Here is an 18,230-nt window from a genome sequence, read left to right as displayed (position 1 = left end):
ATTGCTTAACTGCTTATCGCCCACGTTGGCCAGTTGATTAATCTAAACGCTGAGATCAATTCGAGCTCTCCTGTGACTAGAAGGGTAGATTGAATATTAAGCCTCCGCTTCTTCATTGCACAAGCATGAACTTCATGCTGTTCCACGTAACTGTCTAATCGAGACCATTGTACGTCATTAAAGATTTTCAAAAATTCTCTAATAATCATCTTGAGACAGTCTAACCTGTCTTGAACTCGTTCGGTTTCTTTGCCTAGCATTAGCAGTAGGTCGTTCACATGCAGTTGCGGGAGACTTTGGGTTCGCTTCAAGTAGTGCTGATTGCAAGCCAAATGCTTTTGAAACGCGGTATCCTCTTTCGAAGAAATCTGCGCTATATAGACATGAATTAGGCTTTCAAGATAGAAGCAAATACTGCTCATCATATGGAAGAAGTGCACTGCATTGCTTTCGCTATGTTCACCATTTGGAAGTATAGCTATGCCCAACTGCAGATTCAAAATTAGTACAATTAGCTTACAATGCAATTTGAGTAGTTCCCTTTTGTTAATAGATTGTCCTTCCTTGAGATAAAGTTGATTTATTATTTTAGAGTTTTTAGTTTTGTTTGTCAAAATGTCATTCCTGATAATTCTTGCCAATAGATTATCCACGACATATTTGGAAGGATCAGCAACCTTAAAACAACAATACGAGGATATCAAAAGTTGAAAACAACTAGCTAATTGTTTTAAGGACTTCCTGTTATCTATTGATTCGCCCATACTCAAAATCGCCACAATATTTTTATAGTTTGGTAAAACCCATCTAGTGATATCGTTGGCGGTTATGTCGTCACTAAGTGATCGGATGACCTCCTTACTGTTTGCGAGTTTCTTGAAGTTTCTGACGCATTGATAGACAATGTTTAGTTGCATAATCAAAGGTTTATTAACTCTCAGTTGTGACAAAGAATCTGGAATCAAGGCATTTATGCTCTTGCTTCTTACCTTGGAATGGATTCCCGATGAACCTCGATGCACTTGCCTCCATAAAGTTGAGTTCCTCCTCTTAATCAAAGCAAAACACTGATTTTATAAGTTAGTAAGTGATGAGTTCTCTGGCACGGAAGAGGACACTTACGATTATCCAGTCGACTGGAGTTGGTGAATCGAGACTAAACTCATTCTTGGGCATTAACGACATGACTGATACTTCTTTTCCTCTCACAAGAAGTGAAATATAAAATTAAAGAATTTAGCCGCGGACCTTGAAAATCTTCTTTGTCATATTAAACCCAGCTATATGTACAAAATCAAATCTCTATGTATCATTTCTCCTCGATCTTAACTACCAGACCATCCTTGTCTACTTCCCTTATGCCTGAATCTATCATGAGCATTTCTTCGATGATGCTGAAAGATTGCATGTCAGTGCATTTTTTCATATGTGCTTCTGAAAATCTCTTAAACTTCAATACCAATTTCTCGTAGTAATCAAGTTTCTTTCTCATCATCCTGTTTTCCTTACTCATTACGTCAAACTCCTGCTGTAATTGCAATTGAGCCACTTTCTTCCTCTGCCGACATTTTGAGGCAGCTATCCTGTTCCTCTCAAGGAGTCTAGCTCTCTTCCATGCATTTGTCCCCGGCATTGGTTCCATTCGATTCGATCCGTATTGTCCTTGGTATCCTTGGAATTGAGATGAAGAAGATGACGTTGAAGTGTTTCTGCTCAGTTCAGCTGTGGGAAGTGGATCAGGGTTTCCATTGGTACTCAAAGGGCCTTGATTATCCTGTAAAAGGCTTGCCAGAGATTTTGGCTCTTCCTCCTTGACCGGATTATTAGATTGCCATGGCGGTATTGTGGGTAATACATTGGAATGTCCTTGCGTTCCTTCGCCATTGTCTTGTATATGTATCAATACATTCTTCGAGTTCTCTCCCGAAACCGAGGAAGATTCAAAAAAAGGTTTCGCTGCGTGTTGTTGGTCAAACCGCGGTGGTAAAGGCGGAGGTTGTGTATTGTATAAGTTTTCCACTGTCTCTAAGTCTTCACCCAATTGACTAATTTGACCGTTCGAGATCGATATTCTTCTCCTTCTCACGGGCTCATCGTACCTTGTCAGTGAACTCTGAAAGATTGGAGGGTTTGTCATAGGCAAATGCGATACATCAACACCAAACGGCTGAAAAAATGGTGATAAAGTTTCCTGAATCGATGGATCCGTCAACAAATGCGGATTATTCATTGTCATTGCCAACAGAACATTTCTGGAATCTGCTGTTCCATTGGCCATCAATCCATTGCCATTGGTATGTGTACTATCCGTAGGAAGATACTCATTATGCATCATCATATCCCCAAAGGGAACCTGTTGGTGATCAATCGCAGCATGAGGCAACTGTTGCTGTTGTGAATGTACAAGATTGCCGTCTGGCACTGCTGTGCTCCCTCTAAAAGGAACTCCATGAGCCACCTGCACGTGACGGTCGTGTTCATCCATCTTCTTTAAACCTCAACCTTCTTATATTCCCTAACCTTCTTTTCGAACTCTTGTTCCTGTGGGGTTCAAGAGCCACTCAGTATTCCAAAATTGGCACAAGTTGGTTCTGTAAATGTGGTTACGTCAGGATGATTAAACACGACCTTCCGCAGATTTCGTCAATGTGAAGTTGCCAACCATGCTCGTATTAAAACTTTCTCAACAATCGGTTTTAGTCAGGAAGCCAGAATGTTAACCTAAAATGGAAACATCCGAAAAAGGAAAGACGAAAGGGCCACATCGCCCAGTCGGGACTCACGTGGAAGCACGGCTGCGAAAAATATCCCATATTAGGAGTTTCTATTGCCTAGAAGCACTTTTGTTCCCTTTTGGAACAAAATTCCGGGGAAATTTCCCATTTGGTCATATGTGATTTACGCTATATCCCATTTGGGGAATAGAGGGCTGGATCTCTTTCCTAAGGGTCTTCGATTATTTCAGTTTTGTGCATTTTAAGTAATAATCATTAACTCTCGGATTAGACAATCTGATAAGAAATTTGATGAAGCGTGGAAGGAAACCTCCAGGGAAACAAAAACTGTTCTTAAAGGATTTGGATGGTTTGCCCGAGGACATATTTGTGGAAAATGAAAGAGGCGTCGGTTTACTGGGATATCCTTTTTTTTCTGCCAAATTGCTAATCCCTCGAATAGATCCGAGCAACTTCCAGATAGTTAATACTGAGGATCGGTTGCTTAGGAATATATCGAATGCTTCGGTTCACTCAATAGCTGGCTTGTATCCTTTGACCAAGGATGAGGCCCGGGAGAAGGCTAATGGCCCGTCGAAATGGTTTGTGTTGATGGATTTCAAGGATAAACTCGATATGGATGACCAGGGTTGGCTGTACAGCTGGCATTTCAGTACTGAGCGATGGAAATCCAAGCATGGGTTTGTAAGAAGACGTGTTTGGGTTAAATTGCCCGAAAGAAGAGGCGAATTGGCCCTTGTACCTAAAGAATCGCCTCCGCCTTTACCCACAACTGTCTCATCTGTTTCATCGGAGTCTATGGCTAGCTCTTTCGTGACTGCGAATGATGATTATGAACATTTGATCAGTGATTTGAAGGGAATGTTGCTCGATAGGCAGAGATTTGAAAGGCTGGATGAAGCGTGGCAGAGAGGTGAACTGGACAAAATCTCTTTACGAGACAAAGAATTTTGCGAAAGAGTACGAAAGTGCTTCCAGTATAAGTCTTCACAGATGAGATTTGAGGATGATTGGCTGCCGAATAAGCTAAGACCCTAAGCCACTCCTTCTGCTACAAATCTCACACAAACTTGAAACACGAAATGAAGTTGAAAAATACTTAAACTGAGTATTCGAAGAGATGTACTACCTTATATACGGTATTAAAGTATAGTAGTGAAATGTATCAATTGCTTACGGCTCCTTCGTTGCCCCAGCGCCTATGCCAATGTGCATTCCAACCAATTTTATTGACAATAGTACTTAGTTCATTGCTAACAGTGTGGACCTCATATGCCATACTTATCTCGAAGAAGGATATAACATCGACCAGTATTGTCAATGGTCAATCGCAAACTTCCACAGCGATCCGCAATAGTACTTCTACAGCGACATTTAGCAGTATCACTACCACAACCGCAACGGACTCGTCTTCGGCGGCAATTCAGACTTACTACACGGTGAATACATCTGTTGTTGAGGAGGCTGCCAATGAATATATTGAGAGTAAGGTAAGCAAGTGGAACGACCTGATCAACTCGCGAATACTTCCCGAGACTTATGAAGGATGGCAAGCTAACCTGACACTTTGGAATGGAACAATAAGTCAGGTCCTTGAGGCCAAAAAAGCTGGTTACAACGATCTTTTGACGTTCAGCGATAATATTAGGACTCAACTGTTAAATCAGTCAGAAAGAGTTAATGAAACAATCGATGAGCTTTCGCGTACGGCGCTAACAGTCGGTAATGTGAATGGCCAGGAAATTATTCAAAATTTATCAATTAATTACTGGTTTCTCGATGGCATGCTTGGAAAAGTACCAGAAGAACTTCAAACAGTGGAGGATATTTCTCACGAGGTAGCGCTGCCTAATGTTCCCAATTTGACGTTTTCATTCACGGTTGAAAATGTCACAGACACTTTGAAATCAGTGATAACTAATTTAACCACTGAATTACAGGAATTGGTATCATCCCAAACCTCAAAAACATCCATTGGAGCCTCCAAGTCTCTTTATAGACGGTCAAACGATTTGAACACACAAGTTCGTGGTGATAACCAATTATACAAAAAAACCTGCGCATTGTCGATCTGCATTTGTGTTTTCTACGCTGTCACAGTAGCACTACTTTGTATTTACGAATGGATTAGATTCTCCTGGGAGAAGGATATGTTTAAGCTTCACATGGCTGACGCTCTCGAGATCAGCGACATCGAATATGAGCTTGGGACAGCAAAAATTAAGCTCCAACAAAGGCTCCGGTCTTTTACCAGAGATTTAGCATTTTCTCTCGGCGATGTGGTCGTGTACAGGCTCTCCAATATAATGACACTTAAGCAAGATAGTTCTGACGTTTCTTGGAATCGACTATCCTTTTTTTACTGGTGGATCTGGTCAACTGGAAAGACACTTTGGATACTACTATTTTGCACATTGATACATTGGCAAGTCCTTGCATCACTTATGAAAGTACGACAGTATTCAGAACCAGAATTCTCAGCGCCGGCGCAGAGCAAGAGTATTACTAGATCACCACCTACAAATTCTACCTACAACTCCTCATTTGTTTATTCCGCAGCTATAGGGGCCTGTAATAATTTTAAGAATGATATCGATAGCATCGTGATCACAAAGATCACAGATGACTTTGAAGCCTTTCTCAGTGGTCCTGCTAACGAAATTAATTCGAAAATGACCAATTTAACTGCCACAGTCGCCATAGCTGTGCAAGCACCTTGGGAAAATTTCACAAGCTCAATTGATCTCCCGAAAATAACTTTCGATGACTCCCTAACCTCTACGATAATCACTTCCGCCATAAATTACAGTGTCACAGTCTCCGCTAATCAAATTCAAAAATCTAACTTTCAAAAAAGTTCAATACAAGGACCGCAAGAAACTCAAAATACTCCGACATTGGATCCAATATTTCAATGGGCATTAATTGCGCTGACAATTGCAGCACTAATACACCATCTATTCGGATTCCTGATACTTCCCAGGCTTTAAGGCTCTTACTGGGCGTCATCGGCAACGAATTACACTGAAATTCCTCTCTTTAGCTTGAAAAAAAAAATTTCACCGCTTGAGCGATGCGTGGGTATCCTAGCAGGTCTCTCGGCTAGGTGATGAATTAGTAGTGAAATAGTCCTATTTCGGTGAAATTTGTCAAACTATCTACTTTCTCATTATATTGTGCTTTTAGATTGAACTCTGATCCGGTTGGAGGGGGAGTGCAAAAGAGAGTTGATTGACAGGTGAAAGGAACCCCGTAGTAAGAGGAGAAATAATGGCGCATCGTAAATTGCAGCAGGAGATCGATAGGGTATTTAAAAAGATCAACGAAGGTCTTGAAATATTCGATACTTACTACGAAAGACATGAGAATTGTACAAATAATCCCTCTCAGAAGGATAAATTAGAGTCTGACCTTAAGAGAGAGGTGAAGAAGTTACAAAGACTCCGGGAACAGATAAAATCATGGCAAAGTTCACCGGAAATTAAGGATAAGGACTCTTTGCTGGATTATAGGCGGTCTGTGGAGACAGCGATGGAAAAATATAAAGCGGTAGAGAAGGCATCAAAGGAGAAAGCTTATTCCAACATAAGCCTGAAAAAATCTGACCTTCTGGATCCGCAGGAACGAGAGCGAAGGGATGTATCCGAGTTCTTATCCGGTACAATCGATGAGCTAGAAAGACAATATGATGGTCTACAAGTGGAGGTTGATAGACTGATATTGCTGAATAAGAAGAAAAAGACAGCATCGTCGGCAAATGAACAGCAAAAGGAGCAATTGAAGGCGTTGCAAGCAAGATATAGGTGGCATCAGCAACAAATTGAACTAGCTCTGCGACTTCTCGCAAATGAAGAATTGGATCCTGATAGTGTTAAGGAAGTACAGGATGATATCAACTACTTTGTAGATTCTAATCAGGATCCTGATTTTGTTGAAGATGAAACGATTTATGACGCACTAAACTTACAGTCGAATGAAGCTATTGCACATGAAGTGGCCCAGTACTTTGCGTCGCAATTGGCTGAGGATAATGCCGACGAAGAGGACTCAAGGGACGCCTCCAGACTCTCCAAGAAGGAGCAAAGGAAACTTGAGAGAGATGCCAAGAAAGCTGCAAAGGCAGCTGCAAAGTCGAAACCTGAGGAAGAGGTACCAGCGTCACCAGTTGATGAATCGGAAGCTGTGGAGCTGCCCAAGAGTAAATCTGCCTCACCAGAACAGAAAACGACAGAACCACTGAAGAGTGTGCCGTCGTCAGCTGCCGTGCCAGCTACAACAAAGAGCCCGAACGGGTTGGGTGCCACTATTCCGAAGGCAAGCTTGACTTCATCTACTCCAAGCAACAATAATCATGAATCGCACAGTGGGCATACGCACATCCACCAAAGCCTCAATGGTGTAACCACAACCAGCACCTTAAAGCCCGCCACAGTACCGATAAGGCCCGCTGGTGAGTTGAAGTGGGCTGTTGCCGCTTCTCAAGGTGTTGAAAAGGACAAGAAAATTTCGTCATCTATATCAGCAACGAATGTTGCAGGAACGGTTAATAACCAAACGACTGCATCTAGCACATCTGCATCTTCTGCTATCAGCAGTAGGGCTACGAGCGCTACCAACACACCTAGATTGGCTGCACAGTCATTGGAGCCATCTAATTTAGCACAGCTGGATAACTCAGCCTATGGTAGCAGCAACTCACTATCGGCTAATACTGCAGCGGCTGTACTAGCAGCTGGAGCAGCAGCCGTACATCTGAATAACAAAGCCATTCACAGAAATAACAGCTCATCCCATCAGCTAGCGGAAGCTCTCAATTACAGAAACTTGAGCGGGGACTCAAGCTCGAAAGCAGACCTGAATCAAACCGAGAACTTGGAAGATGTGAGCGCTCCAGACCTGGTGATTGATGATTATGAGCCTGAACTAACTGATGACGAGATTGAAAACGAACCAGTTCCAGAGCATCTAAGTGCCGAGGAGTACATTAAACGCACTGAGGCAAAGGAACAGATGAGGAAAGAGCTCATCGAGGACTACGAACTATTGCTGCTGCCAAGTGGAATCCAAGAGTTTATCATGGGTACGCACTTATTCACCAAGGGTCTAGAGCCACTAGATGGCAAAGTGGGGGGCTTCAGACGTTCCTGCGACACTTGCAACATACCAAGATTCGATGAGGTACCTCTGGGAGTCAACCCTCCTGCTCCTCTAGATGCCTTTAGGTCTACACAGCAATGGGATATAACTCGATGTTCGTTGAGATCTATCATCCAAAATGGAGATTTAAATGACGATGAGAAGTACGAAGCAATAATAGAGAAGTTTAGATCTTTAGAGATGTTCACGCTTTTTTATAACTACTACTTCGCAGTCACTCCGTTGGAACAGACGATAGCTTCCCTTGTATTGAGTGAAAGAAATTGGAAGGTCTCGAAGAGCGGTACTCTTTGGTTCTTAAGGCAGGGAGAGCCCAAATTCGCTAATGAAGTTTGTGAAGTAGCCGATTACAAGATTTTCAAATTGGATGATTGGACTGTAGCGGATAAGCCTAACTTCAAGTTGGACTACGCTGCTTTGAAGGAAGCACCGGCTACACTACCTTCGGCTCAAAAAGATCAATCGATCGATACCAATGGATTGAATGATCTGAGTCATGGTCAACAACTTCTGCAGCAGCTAAAGCAGGGCAAGATTGCTGTGTCTGATTAATAATGAACCCTTTTGTGTCTCGCTGACGTTTGTGAGCTCTATGTATTTCTTGAAGTCGTTTTTTATTCAGTGATGATGTGAGAATGCCAGGTATGCTTCTCCGAATACAATATTCCATTAAAACAATTTTTGTTGTTACCTTTTAATGCTGGTGCTAGCTAGCATTTCTACTTAATTAATCTATTTATTCCTCAAAGTGATAGTCAACTAAGCGACTACTTCTTCTTTTCCTACCATGTCCACAATTGTGCTTGACACCCCAGTTGAAGGAGCTGAAAATCCCTCTGGGACACAAACAGGATCCTCGCCGGAGGCGATGTTGCATTGGTGCATTAATCTTCTCTCACCGGGAGAGAATTGACCAGTGACGGAGTGCCAAACTCCTCTATTGTAAAAAATTGCTAAATCACCAGCCTCCCAATCATGAGCGTAGACGTACTTGGAAGCAATTGCAGGTCTCATCATTCTATGAACTTCTTTACGAGCATCTTCCAATTCTAGTACTGTGCCATCAGGATATTTCAAGCGATGAATACAGCAACCGTGAACCTGTAGATGATGCTTCTTCGTGACCGGATTGGTCCACACTAGAGGCAGTTCCTTCACTTTCGATTCTTCCCAAGGTGGTAGTTCATCTAAAGGCATCTCCTTCTGCTCGGATACCATAGTTAAACCATCAGAAGTAGCTCTTGCGGGGGATATAAAGATATAAGGGTGAGGTGCATAGACAACTTTGGTACCCAAAGCACGCTTCTGCTCCTCTGGTGTTAAAAGTTCAAAGGCCTTGGCACCAGATACAAATGCAGTGGCACCCTGCGTTACTTCCAGTTCATCACCATCATCATATTCAACCTTTAGCTTGTTGGAGTGAGCAGGCACATGAATACCTAACAGGGTAGTACAAACGGGAGGAGATAGACCATATAGTGCAGAATCAATATGCCATCTGTAAAATCTGGTCAAATGCTTGTCATAGGCTTCTTCCTGCGTCAATGGAGTCTTGTGAAAGTCAAAATGCACTGGGTGTCTCAGAGTAAACTCACCGAGGCCTTCATGGCCAGCTGGCCAGTCTCCTTGACCCAAAACTTGAACTTGTGGGAAATTAGGAACCGATGTACCGTCTCTTCTTAACACTGACTTATCGTGACGAAACTCTTTACCATGTCCATAAGATTTACCACTTTGATCGCACGTGGGATCAAACATGGTGGTCAATTTCCACTGTGATTCAGGCTTTAGATCTTTCATCCCAGGGATTACCAATACCAGGTATTTGTGCAGACCCTCATACAATGCCTTGAAATCTTCCTTAGATAGTTCACTGGGATCGGTACATCCCTTTGGTAAAGTGACTTTTCCGCCAAATCCTTGGCCTTCCAATGGCGTAATAGTTAATGGCATTGATAACTTTCTTCTTAGTACGTGATAGGGATAACGATTGCTTATCGCTGTTTTAGTTGCTAGTGGTTTGAATAGTACAGAACGGCAGGCCGACAAAACCATTCAGCGTTGTAAACGTTCTTTATATAGCCCAGAAGCACACAGCCAGCGATCAGATCATCTCCGGAGATACTAGTCATAACTATCGAGAAACCTCATTATCAGTACCTTGGGTGATAAGCGATAAACCCTTGACGCAAATCCCCGAGTAGCCCCACACGTGATAAGTCAATGACCAGCATATCAGCGAAGATTGTTGATCTTGACCAGTTTAACCTATCGCGACCACTGTTTGATAACGTATTGATCATCGAGGCTCTCTCATATGCCCGAGGATCCAAACTTTGCTGCCCAATCTTCGTATCTCTCAAGACCTTCTTGTGATACTGAGGGTTTAATGTAGTTGAGACTGCTCTGGAAATCCTTCAACGCCATGGAACGTATGCTTTCCGTCGGCGTCAGTAATAGCTTGTCACCTAATTCTCGTAATGGTCCCATTGCTGCGTCTTTGGCTAATGATGTTATATCACTTCCTGAAAACCCTTCTGTTAAGGTTAGAAGAGTGATGAAATCTTCCTCGGTTAGAGTGTGCTTCTGATGTGAAAGTAGTCTCTTCAGATGCACGCTTCTCGTTTCCGGTTCTGGCAGCGGAATGTATTGTCTTCTTACGAATCTTCTTCTTGCGGCCTCATCGATCGACCACGGTAAATTTGTCGCCGCTAAAACTAGCACTCTCTCATCATCTTCGTCACCAGCATCATCTTTATTGTTTCCTGCAGCTGCCGATGAAAGAGAGGACCACTGAATGAGAAACTCGTTCTTGATTCTTCTACTGGATTCGTTCTCGCCTTCACTATTACGACTACCCATAATAGAGTCAATCTCGTCAACGAAAATGATCGAGGGTGATAGCTTCTTGGCCACTGCGAATAGCGCTCTCACCAATTTTTCACTCTCACCTAGGTATTTGGAAGTCAAACTGGAAGCACTAATGGAAAAAAAGTACGAATGTGATTCAGTGGCTACAGCACGAGCTAACATCGTCTTACCTGTTCCAGGGGGGCCAAACAATAGCATACCTCTCACGGGCTCTCTCAAGCCTCGGAAAAGATCTGGTCTCAGGAACGGGTAAACCACGGCTTCTTTTAAAGAGCTCTTTGCACTTTCCAAGCCAGCGATGTCATCCCAATGCACTTCGTCGCCATGAACAACAATCTCGGCAAATATTTGCTTGGCGGCAGTCTTATCCACACCTCGAAGCGAGTTTATGATCTCTTCTTCCAACATCTCCTTCAATCCATCTTGCTCGTTCTCGGTGCCACTTTCAGAAGAGGGCAATGGTGGAGCTACTACGCTGGGTGCTGGATTTGCGGTCTCTTTGGTTTCACTGTTGGGTCTTTGTCGACTGGATGGCAAGGACTCCGAGGATGCCGATGATGGTGAGATTGATCTGTCCTTCGACGATCTACTATTTGCATGGATATAGCTTTCTTGAGCTTCTTTTTTGTCTGCTGCAATCGTCAATGGAGGCTTTGCGGCAGTTGGAGGTCTTTTGGCTGTGCTAACAGGAGCTCTCTTTGACATTGGCTGTCTGGCGTGCTGATTAGGCTTTGCCCTATGTGTTGGCTCTGTCGATAATCCGAGCACTCTCTTGGCAGCTGTAGATGCAGTTTGAGGTCTTGTCGGGCCTGCTGATGGTTGGGTAGGGGCTTGAATGATTTTTTGTCTATTGACCAACGTTGGAGTAGATTTTGTAGCTTTCGTGTTAGCTGGAAGGTTCAGTTTTCCAGCAGGTCTTGGCTTTGAACCGGTTTTGCTTGAATTGGTAGGGACCAAAGCTCCTGTACTGTTATGCGATTTTTGAAAGGGTTGCCCAGGCCGACTTGCAGTTTTGGGAGCTGGATCGATGGATGCTCTAATAGTATGTACAGGCGGCTGATTAGTTGAGGTAGGTGGTTGATTGGTTGGAATAGGAGGCTGGTTGGTTGGAACAGGGGGTCTTTCTCTCGGAGTAGTCGGTTTGTCCTGAGACGGCAAACTTGGAGCGGGCACCATAGGTGGTGAATTCATTGACATATTTGAAATCTGACGTTCTATGTGTCCAAAAATTTCCAGCCTCCTTGTTTCTTCATTATCCTGGTCATTGGCACCGTTTGTCTTGTCATCGTCGCCATAATAATCTTCAAAATCGAAGTCAAAAGGATCATCCTCGAGGCTCGCCTGTGCGCTCTCCTTCCCAGTACTCAACACCTCTTCGTCACTTGTTTGCGTTAGATCAATCAAATCTGTTTCGTTGTCAAAGCCTTCAAATCGTTCATTTGTGCTCTCGCCATCATTTATCGAAGATGCATTTGATTTTACCAATGGCTTTGATGCCGTGAAATTAACTCTATTTTGAGAACTAGATGCAGCAGGTACTCTTTTCGACTCAGATGAATTACGAGAGCGCAGAGATGATGACAAGCCTCTTGGCCCGCCGTCTCGCAGGGTTGTTACCATTTTCCTCGAGGATCCATTAAGTGTATGTTGCAAATGAGGTCTCTTGACAAAGGATGAATTTTCATGCACTTTATGCTGAATAGTTTCTCTGGGCCCATTACTCGATTGCTTCGATTGATCTTCATCGCATAATTTCTTGACTCTTTCCAAATGCTTTAAACTTTTATGGTACAACTCTCGTACACCAGATTTTATGCTCGTCTCTTCTCTTGTGTATGATGAAACGTCAGGATGTTCATGATCTATCAGTGTCAACCGATACATTGCATCGGTATTCAGCGCTTTCCAACCCTGCAATGCAGCTCTATAATCGCCTATTTCCTCCAATTTCAAAAAATAGATGCTCTCATTAGCTATTCTACCATATAGTTCCGTTAGATCGGTTAGTGGTTGCTGCGGTTTCTTTCGTAACCTTGAAAGCTTCGATAGTAAGTGATAATTGCTTGAATTCTCCATAACGTCTCTTGATCTGTGCACCTTGGTTGCACTTCTCCAACTGATCAGAGTGGGGAGGTAGGTTTTACGAGAGTTACTCAAGACCCTGAAGAGACGGCTAGACTACTCCTGATCAAGAGTAGATCAAAGTCAAACCGGAGATTGTCAGGAACTAGCGGGATGTTAAGCCTTGCTCGCGGCTGGAGAAACATCGTACTATAAAATAAAAAATAACAAAAAAAAGAATAAGCAGTTGAAAAATATATAGATTTGATCTGACGCTATTCTGATGCCGATGAGATGCCAATTCGAAGAGCAGTGCGCTTAAATTAGAATATAGAGAGACCAAAGAAATCCAGTTAATAGTGCGGTGACTTTAGCGAACCACCAAACGTGCTGGACGGCGAATGGACAAAGTGTGAAAGTCCATTCCCAGGTACCCATAAGTTTGTTGAAATGGCCAGACACTAATCCTGTGTTACCATGAAATTCACCCATCATTGACTTCACAGTAATTTCTTGCACGGTCAAATCTTGTGAATCTTTTTCTTTAGATGCGGACCATGTTCCCTCTCTAGCGTTCTTGTTATAGTAGGTCTCACATCCAACATGGTCGTGCCCCGTTAGGATTATTCCCTGCTTATTATTGTCGAAAATCAAGTTCAGCACTCTGTTGGTGACATCTTCACTTAGATGGTTTTGCGATCTCAGCATGTTTTTCTTGTAAGCTTCACGTTCGAAGTCTGCGGGATAGTAATTAAACTCAGGGCCATCCGAACAAAGACCTTCCCTCTTGTAGAAAGGTACATGAGTCAATAGGACCGTACTACCTTTGAATCTCCTCTCAAAAAGTTGGTACAAAAACTCCCAAGTGGTTTCGATGAACTCGGGCTGGAGCGCTGGGCCCTCTAATGTCAAACTGTTTAGGACAACAATTCTCCATGGGTGATCTGTATCAGTATCATACTCTATCCAGTAGTTTGCTTTGCCGAACAGTTCGCTAAATCTGGCCATGTGCTGATATGTGATGTCACCAGAATAACCGATGTCATGATTCCCCGTAATGTTGATAAATAATGTATCTTCCTTCTCTGGATCCCAAGAGTAAACGTCACTATGATGAAAACCGTAGTCCCATGGCTTCTCCTTCGAACGGATCTCATTGAAAGAGTCGCCCCATGCATGCCAGTCGGCTTTATAGCCCTCACTGTTATGGCTCTTTTCCTTAATCTTTTCCAACCAGGTAGTATCTCTACCGAAGATACGGCTTGTATATCTCGTAGTTCTGTTATAGAACTCTGAGTCACCGATCCATTGTGATGAAAATAAATCTCCCATAACGACGACGTGTGATGGATGTAAGCGCTTCCTCATCATTGAAGCAATGTGTCCCAAGAAGAAGTCATTCCCAAAGATATCTAGTCTGGTGATGTATGGGGTCTTTTTCCAAACTCCCTTGATCTGAGGATCTCCAAATGCCATCAAGTGGATATCTTCCGGTTCGTTGTCTTCAAATTCTGGACCAACCTTACCAAACGTTTGGTCTCTTACGTCGTCAAAATATCTCTTAGCGTAAAAGACAGCCTTCTCCCACAGGGACAATTGATCAATGACTCCAATACCGGTATTGTCGTCGTAGCAATGCCAAGAACATTCTGTAGGGTGGATCGAAGGATAAGTGTAGATGTAGACATTAGCCACTACCGCTAGCACAGTCGCCAGAGTAGCGAATCTTTTCACAAACGGCTTAGATATCATGGTTGGATTAGTCCTCGGCCTGATTGATTCCCTCGAGGTATCCTACGATCTTGTTCAAGTAGTTTCCTTTTACTCTTCAAACTTCCTTGTTTAAGGTTCGCGCGTAATAATACGGATCTAATATTATAAATTTTACAAACAAAAGGCTTAAAAAATGTAGAGCCAGTATGAGCTACAAAAACCAGATCATTATATTTTCTTGCGTTTATTTTGTTTTTCTCTCTGCTTCTCTCCCAAAATAAGCTCTTCAAACACTCTGGCTTCCTCATCTTCCTCTGGTGACCTTTTTGCCATGGCAAATCTATCAGCCATGAATAGCAAACCCTTAGCCTTGACTAGTCGAACCTTAGTAGGCACAGCGGGGTCATTTAAAATCTTGTTGCAAACATCTTTCAGTTTTTTCTCCAATTCGTACTTGGACATGGCCCACATGACGCCGAGAGCCTTACCGGCCATTGTTGACTCGAATTTAGCTCTTTCGTAGTCCTCGAGCTCGTCGACATTCACTTCATTCATCTGCTCCAAAGCTCGTTGGGCATCGAGGCCTGTGGACAGCAGATTGTAAGCAGATTTAACACTTCTTGCGTTGTCACGAACTCCAGTAAAAATCTTGGAAATCCCACGAGTCTTCTTAGACATGATGAAATTGTTGGCCTTTGTCTTATAAACCTTGGCCAAGATATATAGAAGCTCTAGACCGAAACTTTCAAGTTTCAATTCCTCGATTTCATGATCTAACTTGGTCACAAATTCATCCATACGATTTTGTGAAGCCGCCAATGCAAATGAATCCAACCTTTCGTTCAATTTCTTCGACAATTCCTCTACCTGTCTTGCAAGTTCTTCACGTCTCTTCTTTTCTAACTCAATGAGCTTCTCCTTTTGCTCCTTTGACAACTTCTTGGACTTTTCGTCAGGTTTCGTTATCTCTCCACTGGTGGTGTGGCTTGTAGAATCAATGGCTCCCGCTGAGTTTGGAGCTTCGGCATTTTGTCCCTTATCCATCATCTCTGATGCATCGTTCAAATCCTTGAACAATGAGAATTCACCAATCCAATCCTTGAAACCATCACCCCCAAAGATTGCAGAGAAATATTCCTCCGCGTCTTCAAAACCCTGTTGTGGAACCGCATCATCCTTACCAAACTGGTCATAGCGAGATCTCAGCTCGGTGTCACTCAAGACCTGGTAGGCTTCACCAACGGCTTGAAACTTCGTTTCTGCCTCGGGGTCATCGGGGTTCTTGTCTGGATGGGTTTGCATTGCCTTCTTACGATAAGCTTTCTTGATCTCCATAGCGGTCGCCGTAGGCGACACCCCAAGCACATCGTAATACTCAGTATCCTTCACCATTCTGATCGACAGTCGATTTAAGCTGATCTTGAGAGACTTGTATTGGCAACAGATCTTATTTTAAGGTTATTTAAAAGGCTTATTACTTAATCAGAAAGGTCACGTGAATACCGTCGATCTTTCACTAAACGTTTATATACTGTCCTTAAGCCCTGCTGTAACTTCGACATATTGTGGTGGTCTTTCGGTTACAGTAAATTTGCTGATGCGGCTTTGGACCGAAAAGAATGGGCCAATTCTTGAGCTTTTGAATTCAATTCATGTAATACTTTGACAAAATGGTCAAAAGAAGTGTTCCCCAAGTAGGCAGTCCATTTGGTTAGTACTACCTCAAAATTTTGGCTTCCCGTGACAATTTTGTAGAGCAGTGGGATATCCTGGAAGAAAACCTGGTTAAAACCTCTCAAGAAGACAAAACTGGCGAACAAGAGTACCAAAAGGAATCCAAGTCTCTTTAAAATAACCAGCATGTTACACAAAACACGCCAAGTAACATAGATAACCAATGCGGATGCAAAGAATAAGAAGACATGAGGATGATCTTTGCTAAATTTTGCCATTAATGGGATCACGATCTGGATGATCCTGACCAATTTGGTCAAGAACAAAGCGATATACTCTTCTAACTGCTGTTCTGGATGTTCCCTAACGCTCGACATAATGCTAGTATCCTTTATGTTATGAACAATTGGGTGATGAGATAGACGTTTATCTGTTTTTAATGTGTTGTCCTTCAAAGCCGACTTTGACGAGCGAGAGAATCATCGCCCAAAGAGGAATAAAACAAATAAACAAAAATCGAAGATTATAAACGCCTAAGGGTCTTGATCAAAAGAACGTTGAAAGCTCTTATGATTGTAAGGAACCAATAAAACTCTTGCCCATACTTACCACTGCACAAGCACGACCAGCACAAGCAGATATGTAACAACAGAAAGCTCAATTTCATATTGAATCATTATGGTTCTATAGTGTAGTGGTTATCACTTTCGGTTTTGATCCGAACAACCCCGGTTCGAATCCGGGTAGGACCTCTTTTTATCTTTTTGGCCAAAGAATATTCATAGTGAAGCCGCTCTTCAGTAGCATGCCACCATGACTAGCGACACGCCATACAATGTGTCAGATTATGACAATGGATCAATAGCAGTCCATTTCCCCATAGATGAATAAGAAATGTGTTGTAACCTTCATCCAAATATCATGTTAAGATATAAGTCATAGTATGCAAACAATAGCGAGTATGCAACCAATAGTGAGTATGCAATCAATAATGAGTATGCAAACAATAGCGAGTATGCAACCAATAGTGAGTATGCAATCAATAGTGAGTATGCAATCAATAGTGAGTATGCAATCAATAGTGAGTATGCAATCAATAGTGAGTATGCAACCAATAGTGAGTATGCAACCAATAGTGAGTATGCAACCAATAGTGAGTATGCAACCAATAGTGAGTATGCAATAAATAGTGAGTATGCAGTCAATAGCGAGTATGCAACCAATGATGCCACTTTTCAATTTATTAGTCGATTTTTACAACCATTGGAACTCTACCCAGAGGATGGTTGCAGACATGAAGTATCAGGCAGGTCATGCAACACATATCTAAGCTCATGAAAGATCTATAGGCTCGGAGAGGTATAAAAAGACTAGATTTTCCCAGATATCCTGGAATGTCTTACCTATTGGTAATCTTACAAGAAAATTGACAAGTTATCACAAAAAGTAAACACTGATGTTCGCAACCAAAGTTGTGTATCTTATTTTTTCACTGATCGCTATTGCAAGGTCTGTTATCGTGGTAACAAACCAGTCCGAATACGACGCCTGGTCTGACGCACTACCTGACGAAACTTATCATCAACTAGTCGAACCGAATTCTGCTTCCCAGAATGCGACGGTTCAAGCCATTACTAATGATGGGGAGGTGTACGCTACCTTTACACTTACTTTAAATGGAACGGCAAGCCAGTGGTATGAAGAAGTTACAGCTCGTTGGATCGCAATGGAAGAAGCGGTCGCAGCTGGGGAGAATGCGTGTCCGTTACAAGTGGGTTACAATGAACAGGATTGCTCTACACTAGACAGTAACGGTACAAGCACACTTAGCAATCTCTACTCTACAAGCACACTTAGCAAGCGCTATTCCATTATCAACAACTGTGGTTGGTGGTGTGGCAACTCGCCTCAGTGTTCAGGACTCACTACTAAGTGTCATAAATGCAAGTCTCTTCGTCAGGGATGGCGCAAACATTGTTTATTATCATGGTAAGTAACTGATGACCACCCGATCATGAT

At 42.7% G+C, this 18,230-nt stretch overlaps 11 protein-coding genes and 1 non-coding gene across 12 annotated transcripts; 5 read left to right on the top strand and 7 right to left on the bottom strand.

Moving 5' to 3' along the window:
* Positions 1 to 5: 5 nt before the first annotated feature.
* Positions 6 to 1,176, bottom strand: MEI4 (Mei4p; the record flags this gene model as incomplete). The annotated part of the gene is made up of 2 exons (XM_003683259.1): positions 6 to 1,067; positions 1,123 to 1,176. The coding sequence occupies 2 exons, from the start codon at positions 1,174 to 1,176 to the stop codon at positions 6 to 8; spliced, it is 1,116 nt and encodes a 371-aa protein (XP_003683307.1).
* A 133-nt stretch (positions 1,177 to 1,309) lies between these two features.
* Positions 1,310 to 2,485, bottom strand: CST6 (Cst6p; the record flags this gene model as incomplete). The annotated part of the gene is made up of 1 exon (XM_003683258.1): positions 1,310 to 2,485. One exon carries the CDS (start codon positions 2,483 to 2,485, stop codon positions 1,310 to 1,312), a length of 1,176 nt encoding a protein of 391 aa, XP_003683306.1.
* Positions 2,486 to 3,026: 541 nt separating this feature from the next.
* On the top strand, positions 3,027 to 3,773 carry SPO73 (Spo73p; the record flags this gene model as incomplete). Its single annotated transcript, XM_003683257.1, has 1 exon — positions 3,027 to 3,773. One exon carries the CDS (start codon positions 3,027 to 3,029, stop codon positions 3,771 to 3,773), a length of 747 nt encoding a protein of 248 aa, XP_003683305.1.
* Positions 3,774 to 3,895: 122 nt separating this feature from the next.
* On the top strand, positions 3,896 to 5,725 carry PRM2 (pheromone-regulated protein PRM2; the record flags this gene model as incomplete). Its single annotated transcript, XM_003683256.1, has 1 exon — positions 3,896 to 5,725. One exon carries the CDS (start codon positions 3,896 to 3,898, stop codon positions 5,723 to 5,725), a length of 1,830 nt encoding a protein of 609 aa, XP_003683304.1.
* A 280-nt stretch (positions 5,726 to 6,005) lies between these two features.
* NOT3 (CCR4-NOT core subunit NOT3) lies at positions 6,006 to 8,444 on the top strand (the record flags this gene model as incomplete). Its single annotated transcript, XM_003683255.1, has 1 exon — positions 6,006 to 8,444. The coding sequence occupies one exon, from the start codon at positions 6,006 to 6,008 to the stop codon at positions 8,442 to 8,444; it is 2,439 nt and encodes an 812-aa protein (XP_003683303.1).
* A 207-nt stretch (positions 8,445 to 8,651) lies between these two features.
* On the bottom strand, positions 8,652 to 9,845 carry TDEL0H02320 (TauD/TfdA dioxygenase family protein; the record flags this gene model as incomplete). Its single annotated transcript, XM_003683254.1, has 1 exon — positions 8,652 to 9,845. The coding sequence occupies one exon, from the start codon at positions 9,843 to 9,845 to the stop codon at positions 8,652 to 8,654; it is 1,194 nt and encodes a 397-aa protein (XP_003683302.1).
* Positions 9,846 to 10,205: 360 nt separating this feature from the next.
* SAP1 (putative AAA family ATPase SAP1) lies at positions 10,206 to 12,839 on the bottom strand (the record flags this gene model as incomplete). The annotated part of the gene is made up of 1 exon (XM_003683253.1): positions 10,206 to 12,839. One exon carries the CDS (start codon positions 12,837 to 12,839, stop codon positions 10,206 to 10,208), a length of 2,634 nt encoding a protein of 877 aa, XP_003683301.1.
* A 303-nt stretch (positions 12,840 to 13,142) lies between these two features.
* On the bottom strand, positions 13,143 to 14,576 carry TED1 (Ted1p; the record flags this gene model as incomplete). The annotated part of the gene is made up of 1 exon (XM_003683252.1): positions 13,143 to 14,576. The coding sequence occupies one exon, from the start codon at positions 14,574 to 14,576 to the stop codon at positions 13,143 to 13,145; it is 1,434 nt and encodes a 477-aa protein (XP_003683300.1).
* A 189-nt stretch (positions 14,577 to 14,765) lies between these two features.
* On the bottom strand, positions 14,766 to 15,929 carry CAJ1 (Caj1p; the record flags this gene model as incomplete). The annotated part of the gene is made up of 1 exon (XM_003683251.1): positions 14,766 to 15,929. The coding sequence occupies one exon, from the start codon at positions 15,927 to 15,929 to the stop codon at positions 14,766 to 14,768; it is 1,164 nt and encodes a 387-aa protein (XP_003683299.1).
* A 188-nt stretch (positions 15,930 to 16,117) lies between these two features.
* APQ12 (Apq12p) lies at positions 16,118 to 16,588 on the bottom strand (the record flags this gene model as incomplete). Its single annotated transcript, XM_003683250.1, has 1 exon — positions 16,118 to 16,588. The coding sequence occupies one exon, from the start codon at positions 16,586 to 16,588 to the stop codon at positions 16,118 to 16,120; it is 471 nt and encodes a 156-aa protein (XP_003683298.1).
* A 303-nt stretch (positions 16,589 to 16,891) lies between these two features.
* Positions 16,892 to 16,963, top strand: TDEL0Htrna6Q. The gene has a single exon. It is a non-coding gene; the product is annotated as a tRNA-Gln (tRNA).
* A 704-nt stretch (positions 16,964 to 17,667) lies between these two features.
* TDEL0H02270 (uncharacterized protein) lies at positions 17,668 to 18,204 on the top strand (the record flags this gene model as incomplete). Its single annotated transcript, XM_003683249.1, has 1 exon — positions 17,668 to 18,204. One exon carries the CDS (start codon positions 17,668 to 17,670, stop codon positions 18,202 to 18,204), a length of 537 nt encoding a protein of 178 aa, XP_003683297.1.
* Between the last annotated feature and the right edge of the window lie 26 nt (positions 18,205 to 18,230).

Source organism: Torulaspora delbrueckii, chromosome 8, assembly GCF_000243375.1.
Source record: "Torulaspora delbrueckii CBS 1146 chromosome 8, complete genome".
Lineage (NCBI taxonomy): Eukaryota > Fungi > Ascomycota > Saccharomycetes > Saccharomycetales > Saccharomycetaceae > Torulaspora > Torulaspora delbrueckii.
The sequence above is the reverse complement of the archived record's forward strand: the minus strand, read 5'-3'. Positions and strand labels throughout refer to the sequence as shown.